General features: G+C 44.3%; 1 protein-coding gene across 1 annotated transcript in view; it reads right to left on the bottom strand.

Annotated features, from left to right (window-relative positions):
- Positions 1-10,698, bottom strand: part of TECPR2 (tectonin beta-propeller repeat containing 2) — a 140,990-nt gene extending 130,292 nt beyond the window's left edge. Inside the window, exons 1-2 of the mRNA XM_053601267.1 lie at positions 10,569-10,698; positions 4,581-4,866 (exon numbers count right to left, since the gene is read on the bottom strand). Of these exons, the coding sequence (XP_053457242.1) occupies positions 4,581-4,799 (219 nt within the window). The 5' untranslated portion in view covers positions 4,800-4,866; positions 10,569-10,698. The remainder of the gene's footprint in view (positions 1-4,580; positions 4,867-10,568) is intronic.
- Between the last annotated feature and the right edge of the window lie 19 nt (positions 10,699-10,717).

The raw sequence follows: 10,717 nt of genomic DNA on the forward strand, positions 1-10,717 counted from the left end.
CCTCAGCCTACCAAGTAGCTGGGACTATAGGCGTCCGCAACAACACCTGGCTATGTTTTGGTTGTAGTTGTCATTTTGTTTAGCTGGCCCAGGCCAGGTCGAACCTGCCAGTCACGGTGTATGTGGCCAGTGCCATAACCACTGTGCTATGGCTGAGCCAGTTCTTCTATTTTCTTTTTGATTTCCGTCTTCTATTATTATTACTGAGGAGGAATACTGAAGTCTCCAAATATAATTGTGGATTTGTCTATTACTTCTCTCAGTTATGTCAGTTTCTTGTTTAGTGTTGTGTGAAGCTCTATTGTTAAGGGGAACACACATTTAGGACCACTGTACTTCCTGGTGAACTAACCCTGTTATTATTATGTAATGTCTGTCTTTATCCCTCCTTATTTTTTTGCTCAGATGACAACCTTGATGTTATTTATTTTTTACTTCTTTAAGTGCTTTTTAAAATTTCAAATTAATATGAAGGTACAAATTATTTTTCTAAGTTCAGACAGAGTCTCACTATGCCACACTTGGTAGAGTACCGTGGCATCACAGCTCACAGCAACCTCAAACTCTTGGGCTTAAGCGATTCTCTTGCCTCAGCCTTCCAAGTAGCTGGGACTACAGGTGCCTGCACAATGCCTGACTATTTTGTTGTTATAGTTGTCATTGTTGTTTGGCAGGCCTGGGCTGGGTTCAAACCTGCCAGCCCCCGTGTATGTGGCTGGTACCCTAGCCACTGAGCTATAGGCACCGAGCCAAGGGTACAAATTTTTAGGTTACATTGTTTTGACTTCCAAAGTTAAGTTCAAGTTGTAGTATAGCCATTCCAACTTTCTATTGATTGGCATTTTCATGGTGTATCTTTTTCCATCTTTTTACTTTCTTTTTTAATTTTTTTTTTTTAGAGACACAGTCTCACTTTATGGCCCTCGGTAGAGTGCCGTGGCATCACACAGCTCACAGCAACCTCCAACTCCTGGGCTTAAGCGATTCTCTTGCCTCAGCCTCCCGAGTAGCTGGGACTACAGGCGCCCACCACAACGCCCGGCCATTTTTTGGTTGCAGTTCAGCCGGGGCCGGGCTTGAACCCGCCACCCTCGGTATATGGGGCCGGCGCCTTACTGACTGAGCCACAGGCGCCGCTCCATCTTTTTACTTTCAACCTATCTATATAATTATATTTGAACTGAATTTCTTTTCTTTCCTTTTTTTTTTTTTTGAGACAGAGCCTCAAGCTGTCGCCCTGGGTAGAATGCTGTAGCATCATAGCTTATAGCAACCTCCAACTCCTGGGCTCAAGCGATTCTCCTGCCTCCACCTCCCAAGTAGCTGGGACTACAGGCACCCGCCACAATGCCCGGCTATTTTTTGGTTGCAGCCGTCCTTGTTGTTTGGCAGGCCTGGGCTGGATTCGAACCTGCCAGCTCAGGTGTATGTGGCTGGCGCCTTAGCCGCTTGAGCCACAGGCGCCGAACCTGAATTTCTTACAGACAACATATGGTTGATGGATGTTTTTTAATTTACCCTGATACTTTGGTTTTTTTTTTTTTGAGACAGAGCCTCAAGCTATCGCCCTGGGTAGAGTGCAGCTCACAACAACACCCAAATCCTGGGCTTAAGCAATACTCTTGCCTTAGCCTCCCAAGTAACTGGGACCACAGGCACCCGCCACAACACCCGGCTATTTTTTGGTTGTAGTTTCATTGTTTGGCAGGCCCAAGCTGGATTCGAACCAACCAGCTCTGATGTAAGTGACTGGTGCCTTAGCCGCTTGAGCTACAGGTGCTGGGCCATCACTACAATTTTAAAGATTATCTTTTCTTTTTTTTGCAATTTTTGGCTGGGCCAGGTTTGAACCTGACACCTTCAGTTATCTTTTAATGGTTCTAAAAGTTTAGGAATTTATTTATTTTTTAATTGAATTTTCTTTTATTTTTTGAAACAGAGTCTTGAGCTGTCGCCCTGTGTAGAGTGCTATAGCATCATAGCTCACAGCAACCTCCAACTCTTGGGCTCAAGTGAACCATTTTTTTTTTTTTTAAGACAGAGTCTCACTATGTCGCCCTGGGTAAACTGCCACGGCATCACAGCTCACAGCAACTTCAAACCCTTGGGCTTAAGCAAGTCTCTTGCCTCAGCCTCCCAAGTAGCTGGGACTACAGGCACCCACCACAATGTCCGGCTATTTTTTTGTTGCAGTTGTCATTGTTTAGCAGACCTGGGCTGGGCTTAAACCCACCAGCCTCAGTGTATGTGGCCGGTGCCCTACTCACTGAGCTATGGGCACCAAGCCTCAAGTGATCGATCCTCTTGTCTCAGTTTTTCTATTTTTATTAGAGATGGGGTCTTGCTTTTGCTCAGGTTGCTCTCGAACTTGTGAGCTCAAGCAATCCACCTGCCTCGGCCTCCCAGAGTGTTAGTATTACAGGTGTGAGCCACCATGCCCTGCCAAGTTTAGGAATTTAAAAAAAAATTATTTTCCCTCTCCTCCTCCTCGTGTTAAAAAAATTTGATCAGTCAAACCCATGAGCTATTACTCAAAGAAGAGGAATAGCAGTAGTCCTAATTTTTATGTAAGAAATATTAATTTAACTCTGGGCGGTGCCTGTGGCTCAGTGAGTAGGGCACTGGTCCCATATACTGAGGGTGGCAGGTTCGAACCTGGCCCCAGCCAAACTGCAAACAAAAAGTGGCCGGGCGTTGTGGTGGGTGCCTGTAGTCCCAGCTACTTGAGAAGCTGAGGCAAGAGAATCGCCTAAGCCCGTGAGCTGTGACACCACAGCACTTCAAGGGCAACAAAGTGAGACTCTGTCTCTAAAAAAAGAAAAAAAAAAAAAATATATATATATATATATATTTTTTTTTTTTTTTGGCCGGGGCTGGGTTTGAACCCACCACCTCCGGCATATGGGACTGGCGCCCTACTCCTTGAGCCATAGGCACTGCCCCGAAAAATATATATATTAATTCAACTCTACCTGTAGGGACAGTCTGCCCAAATTGAGATGATGGTGCCACCATTTACTAACTGTCAAACTTAGACAAGTCATTTATGCTTTCTTTGCCTCAGTTATCCCCTTGTAAATGGGGATTATAATAACATCTATCTCATAAAAGTTTTTATGAGGATAAAACAAGTTAATATGTGTAAAAGTTTAGAACAATCCCTCACACACAGTAAGAGCTATATGTGTGCTTATCATTTTTGTTATTTTGAAATGAGCATAGAAGCTCATTTACATTAAGAAAAACTTTTAAAATTAAAATGTTAAGACACTGAATACTGATTTAAATCAAAATATTAAGACACTGAATATCTATTAGAACACAAGTATTTATAAACATTTCTCTTAAATACAGAAGCCCTGTCTTGATCCATAAAAGCCCACTAACCACAGACAGAACAGAATCCCACAAGGCCATATGGGACAAGCCATAACTCAGTTGTGTTTGAGTCTCTCACAAAAGTCACGTACTACAGAAATTGACAAAATGGGTGAATCAGATTGTAATTCATCAGTTCTTAGTCTCAGCCATACCATGGTCGAATAATGTCACCACCAACACATGTTATACACAAAGATGCCTGAGCCAACAGCAGTGCAGAACACAGATTGGTCAGGATTTCAGTGCTATAGAAGTGATCTTATTGGGTGGCTCAAAGGAGTGGGGCGCTAGCCCCATATGCTGGAGGTGGTGGGTTCGAGCCCGGCCCTGGCCAAAACTGCAAAAAAAAAAAAAAAAGTGATCTTATTTAAGATGTGCATTTTTGGCTCTTTGGTCTCAGCCTCAGAAGCAAGACGATGAAGGGAATGTCACCATATGGAAAATGCAGCAATAAGACACATACATTGTGGCACCACTGTGTATTGAAGGTCTACCACCTTAAGAAGTCCACCTGTGGCAAAACAGCTACCATGCCAAGCACAAGAGAAAGTATAACTGGAGTGTCAACGCTAAAAGACAAAATACACACACACACATACACACACACAAAAAGACAAAATACACCAGGACTGGTCAGATGAGGCACCTAAAAATTATATACTGCTGATTCAGGCATTGATTCTATGAAGGAACACCACCTAGACCTAAGAGGGCAGCTGTTGTGATGTGCAGTTCATCTTAAGATTTCAACAACAGGGAGGCACCTGTGGCTCAGTGAGTAGGGTGCTGGCCCCATATACCTAGGGTGGTGAGTTCAAACCCAGCCCCGGCCAAACTGCAACAAAAAAATAGCGGGGCATTGTGGCAGGCACCTGTGGTCCCAGCTATTCAGGAGGCTGAGGCAAGAGAATTGCCTAAGCCCAAGAGCTGGAGGTTGCCGCGAGCTGTGATGCCACGCACTCTACTGAGGGCGACAAAGTGAGACTCTGTCTCTAAAAAAAAAAAGATTTCAACAACAGAGCAAGACCTCGTCTCCAAGGGAAAAAAAAAGAAAGAAAGAAAGAAAAAGAATAAAGTAATGCTAGATTTTTGGAGGCAAGAAAAAAGTTTAAAATGCCAATTTATCACATCCTAGAACACAAGTGTGTCAAACATGGTTTGCGCATAGGTACTAAAGTATAAAGAAAAGAAAGACTCACCTCAAAGTTGTACTTCCTCATCCGGTTAAAGTGCCGGCAGTACAGATACAGCATGCCAATGCTGCTGCCCACTGCGATGTAGTCCCCGTTAGTGTCAAGGGCTGTGAGGTAGACCATCATAGAGCGGAAACCCTTCTGGATCTTTGTGGGTATGGCATTGAGAAGATAGTACAATGGGCAGAACTCTCTGAATGTAACAGGCTCTGATATGGATGCCATGGCCAAGCTTTCCACAGATGGTTTTCAGGCAGGAAAAGGAATGTTTGTCATCCAGGGAACCTAGGGGCTACAGAGCAAAGCATTACAATTCTTCCAATGGCTAGTCATGCCAAAAAGAAGTAATGTTTTATAATGGGAACATGGAACTTTCAGGCAGGTAAAAATTATAACTAGAGCTTAATTAAACAGCAAATAAGGTATCATTAAGATCATTTTTGAGCATTTTAATTAAAAATACACCTAAATATATATTGACTCCTATAATTCATTTTATAGCAAATATTATGGAAGAGTGGAAAGAATACGTAAATAGTTCTTACTCTCAAATAGCTTATGATCTAGATAGGGAGGAAGAATTTCACCATCATAAACAGATACATAATCCAAGCATATTTTGGGGTGTATTTCAAGAGATGAAAATGCTGAATTAAAAAAAAATGTATTCCAAGTTGCCTTTCAGAATGGTCATATAGATTTATGCCTGAAAAAAGTTTTTCCAAAGGATGTCTAGAGGCCACTAAGTCACAAAACCCAGATAAGTCAGGAAAGCTGAATTTGGGGCCAGGTACCAAGAAGACCATGGCAGGCACACAAGAATTCATGCTCTCTCCCTATTCAGGGGCCTCTGGATTATTATTTATTTATTTATTTTTTTTTGGTTGTAGTTGTCGTTGTTTGGCAGGCCCGGGCTGGATTTGAAGCCACCAGCTCTGGTGTATGTGGCTGGCGCCCTAGCTGCTGAGCCACAGGCGCCGAGCCTGGGCCTCTGGATTATTAACTCAGTACCAGGCTTGCCTGTCCCTCACTCCATATTCAGATGGAAGATGCAGGCTGAAAACTCTATCGCAGGGAGAGGGAGTTTCTAGGGACAGACTAAAGAGGAAGTCTAGAGCCACTGATGGCCTCACTGTCCTCGTATGCTAGGTTTAGGAAAAATAATTTAGACTCAACAAACATTTCTGCTGAGACATTTTTGCTCCCCCTCCTTACCCAATTTTCACACAAGCACACATGCTTAACCCTACTCTACACCAGATTTCAGACCCACTGCCACAAAATTAACCCTCTTTTCCCTGAGCACAGGGGAGTGGTTAACGATGCCAGAGTGAAAAAGGCTGGGGCTCAGGGCGATGCCTGTGGCTCAGGAAGTGGGGCACTGACCCCATATGCCACAGGTGGCAGGTTCAAGCCCGACCCTGGCCAAAAACTGCAAAAAAAAAAAGGCTGGGGCTCAAATCCCAATGCTATCCTGAAACCACCTGTGGGGGCACTGGGAAAATTACTTAACCTCTCTACATCTCTGCCCGTCTGAAACCAGATTAATATAACCTACATCATGGTGGTATTACACAGAGTAAATGAATAATGTCTAAAAGCACTTAGCTTTACATCTACCCAGCTGCTTGGGTCATACTGTCAAAGCCAGAAAAGAGGCATCATCCCCTATTCTTCCTCTCACCTCTCCAAGTCCCTGACTCTGCAATTAACAAGTTTCTCCATTTTCCTTCTTAATATATCTCCTATGCATCCTGTTGCCCCTCCCCTAGCTTAGAAACACCATTCTCTCTCACCTGGAGCTCTCCCTGGTGCGAGCTCATCTGCCTGGTGTGCAAAGCTGATCTTGTCATCTTGTCACACCCTTGCCTAACACACTCCAGTGGTCACCATCCTTTTCTGCGTAAAGCCCAAGTATTACTGATTAGAAGAACCTTGGTGATCTGCCCTAGCCCTTTGTGCCTTGGACCTCTAACTGGGCCTCCAGCCATACTGAACTGCTTCTAACTACAACATGCCTCAGCCTCTCAACTTCTGACCTTCAGACTACTCCCTGTCTCTGGAAGGTGCTTTCTTATCTGTTTTAGCTCCTTGGAAGCAAGTGGAAGTACTAAGCAATTCACAAATAAGTGTCAGCCAATGTTATTTCCAATGTTATTTCCTCAAAGTAGCTCTGTGAAATTACGACATTTAGCTTTCAAAAATTCACCCACTTGATTTGGTACCATTCACTGACAGCTCCATTATCTGTACACAGAAAGGGTTCTGAGATGCAGTCTGGCTAGAAGGGAGTAGGGGATTTGCCTTAAAAGTGTATTTGCAGAGCAGACACACTATTCTGACTTACATTATACCACCACAGTATTTGTGATGGTTTTAATGGGTATTATGGAAGGTCAGAATCCCTGGAATCATCTCCTTAGCACAACCAGTGATAATCCTACCAAAGGCAACTTCAAAATGTGTAAGGAGGGAGCACAGGGCTCACCTTGCCAGGTGCCAGCAGGTATTAAAAACTGTCCCAATTCTGCAACAGGTAACAGCATAATCAAATCTTGAATTAAAAGCATTGCTCAAGCTGAAATCCTAGTATTCATCCTGGATTCCTGTCTCCCTCATCCCTACAACAATCCCTCATCTTCATCCATCAGTCATATTTCCAAACCTACCTCCTGCTTGGCCTTTTCTCACCAACTCTATGGGCATGGCTTAATGGAAGCCATCATGTCTCTTACCTGCACTGCCATGGTCATCTGATAACTGCCCTCTACTTCTACACGCACCCCTAGAACTCACACTCCTTCACAGCCATCAGAATGAGCTCTCTGAATTCACAGAAATTAAAAACTTCTGTGCTCCAAAGGACACCATGAAGAAAGTGAAAAGACAATCCACAGAATGGATAAAAATATTTGCTAATCATGTATCTGATAAGAGATTTTATCTAAAATGTATAAAGAACTCTTAAAACTTGATAACAAAAAGACAATCCTATAAGCCAGGCTCAGTGGCATGGCTTTAGATCCATGCACCTATAGATCCAACATCTCTTGGCCCCAAGAATTTGATGTCAGACTGGGCAACATAATGAGACTCTGTCTCTAAAATAAAGACATCTAAAAATAGGCAAAGGGTCTGGCACTCATAGCTCAGTGATTAGGGCACCGGCCACATGCACAGGGGCTGGTGGGTTCGAACCCAGCCCAGGTCTGCTAAACAACGACAACAACCACAACAAAAATAGCCAGGCATCGTGTATAGTCCCAGCTACTTGGGAAGCTGAGGCAAGAGAACTGCTTAAGCTCAAGAGTTTGAGGTTGCTGTGAGCTATCATGACACGGCACTGTACCGAGGGTGACATAGTGAGACTCTGTCTCAAAAAAAAATAAATAAATAAAATAAAAATGGACAAAGGATCTCAGAGCTATTTCTCCAAGTGGCACACAATGGCTAATAGCACATGAAAAAATACTCAATATCATTAAGCATTGCGGAAATGCTAATTAAAACCACAATGAGATACCACTTTACACCCACTAGGACAGCTATATTTAAAAAAAACCCACAGTGTTAGCAACTTGATACATTGCTGGTAAAAAATAAAATGGTACAGACGCTGGAAAACAGTGGGTTTAGAAAAAATAATTTAGACTCAACAAACATTCCTGCTAAGACATTTTTGCTTCCCCTCCTTACCCAATTTTCACATAAGCACACATGCTTAACCCCACTCTACACTAGATCTCAGACCCAATGCCACAAAATTAACCCTCTTTTCCCTGAGCACAGAGGAGTGGTTAACAATGCCAGAGTGAAAAAGGCTGGGGCTCAAATCCCAATGCTATCCTGAAACCACCTGCGGGGACTCTAGGACAATTACTTAACTTCTCTAGATCTCTGTTTGCCCATCTGAAACCAGATTAATATAACCTACATCATGGAGGTATTACAGAGTAATACTACCGTGGAAAACGGTAGTCGCTCCTCAAAAGGTTAAACATGGTTACTATATGACCCAGCAATTCTACTCCTAGATATATACCCAATAGAAATGACTACATATGTCTACACAAAAACTTATACACAAATGTTCATAATATCAATATTCATGATAGCTAAAAAATAAAAACAACCCAACTGTCTGTCAATTGATGAATGAAAAAATAAAATGAGGTCTATCCACATGTTTCCTGATCTATTTCTCGTCTTTACAAGTTCAGTCAATTGCTCTGCTTAATGCCTTTTTCCTTCCTTTTTTCCCCACTAAGTTCCAGTAGCCATTTTGTTCAAATTATATAGGGGCCAATATGAATAAGATCCTCTTTAAACTTGAAGTCTAACTTCTCTAAGAATGAAAAAGGAAAAAAAAAATCCAGTAGGAGGCAGTCTTCTATTGAAAAAGATATGGCTTCAAAATAACTTAAATCTGACAAAAGCTACTTATTAGTCATTCCTTCAGAAGGGGATTATCCTAATTCCATCTTCCACACCATTGGTATCCAAGTCAGTCCTGAAAACTCAAGTAGAGTGCCCTCTATATCTGTACGTAGTTCTGTTTTAAATCTCAAAGGCCAGCCTATGAGCTCCCTGAGAGCAGCAACTGAGTCTAGCCCACCATAACATTCCCACAGACTGGCACAGTGGCTGCCATACAATGGACTCCAAGTAACTACCTGCTGAATAACGAACATGGGTTAATAATAAACACCACGGGTCAGAGGCTTATTAAGGCATATTATAGCTAAGTGTGAGAAAGTACAAAAAGTCTTGCACCTTAAAAGACCAGGAGTTATGGATAACTATGAAGCACTACACTGGCTTCATTCCTAGATTCTGCCCATGCCTGGGATCTGGGTTTGGAGATTTCCCAGAATTTCCTTTCTTAAAGTTTACAAGACCTTGGCTACAAGGAGGTAGTCAATGCCAACTGCAACTGATCACTCCAAGAGATGAGAAAAGGGTGCACCCAGGCTGGTACCACACGTTCTGCCAACAAATGGAACAGAAGCAACAGAACAGAATAAAATTCCTGAATCCCATTTAGAATAGAACAGCAGGGAAGATAAATGGAAGTAAAGAAGTAAAACTAATGAGCCGTTAGAAACATATGTATAAGAAGGAACTGGAGGAATGAGAAAGAAGACAGGCCACCATAGATGGAGGTAACAACCTAGGACTTATCAAGTATTGAAATGTACTGCGTGCCTGGCACTGTGCTTAACTTTACATGCACTGACCCATTTAATCTTCCCAGAAGCCAGAAGTAGAAACTATTATCCTCTCCATTTTACTGGTGAGGACACAAGTGCGGTGAGCCAATAGCATCTGCCTCCAGCACACCGCGAGGGGCAACACTTTGACCTAACCCCGGGTCTGACTCCAGAGCATCCATTCTTTAACCCTCACTACCTATTCTGCCTCTCAGGAATTAAAATTGGGCTGAGAGAAGAGTCCTTCACTTGCCCATTTAACAAATACTTACTGAACCTGAACCTACTGGGTAAGTCAAGGCCTGCTGCCAAGAGCTGATAAGCAGATGCAGGGACAAGGAGTAAGAGGGTCGGGGGACAGAACGCAACGTCAGTCTTCAAACCAAGGGGCTTGAAGACACGGGGCCAGTCGGCAGAAGGGATACCAGGGTGGGGCAGACGAGGAGGAGCCAGGGAAGATGGGGCGGGCAAGACGGCGGCCCAAAGGATTGTGTGGGATGACCCAGGGAGGCCGAGGAGGGGTGGGCGATAACTGCTCCGCTTTGGAACTGTCAGTTTCTGCCAGGCGGCGAGCCAGGAGCGTCCAGGGTTATGGCATTTAGTCTCCGCCACTCCGCGCGGACCAGACCGCAGGCCGGGGATAATGGGGTGAATGGGGACAGTGGAGACCCTAAGGGGTGGAGACGAGGGAAGGCGGCCAGAGGAGGAGTGAGCAGCGGCTGGGAAGCCAAGGAAAGGGCGCGGGGCCGGGCGTCGGGGCTGCCTGCGGCGTCGCCAGACTCACCTCCCGCTACAGCCCCTCCGGACTCGTCGGCCCCGCCGGGCCGGAGGAGGCGGGGATGGACTCTGGGCCGCGGGGCCTGCCGGGAGCCCGTTCCCTGGGCAACCGGGTCGGCACCGGAGAGTCGCGGCCAGGCTCCGCCGAGGGCTAGA

The sequence above is a fragment of the Nycticebus coucang genome, chromosome 9 (genome assembly GCF_027406575.1).
Source record: "Nycticebus coucang isolate mNycCou1 chromosome 9, mNycCou1.pri, whole genome shotgun sequence".
Taxonomy (NCBI): domain Eukaryota; kingdom Metazoa; phylum Chordata; class Mammalia; order Primates; family Lorisidae; genus Nycticebus; species Nycticebus coucang.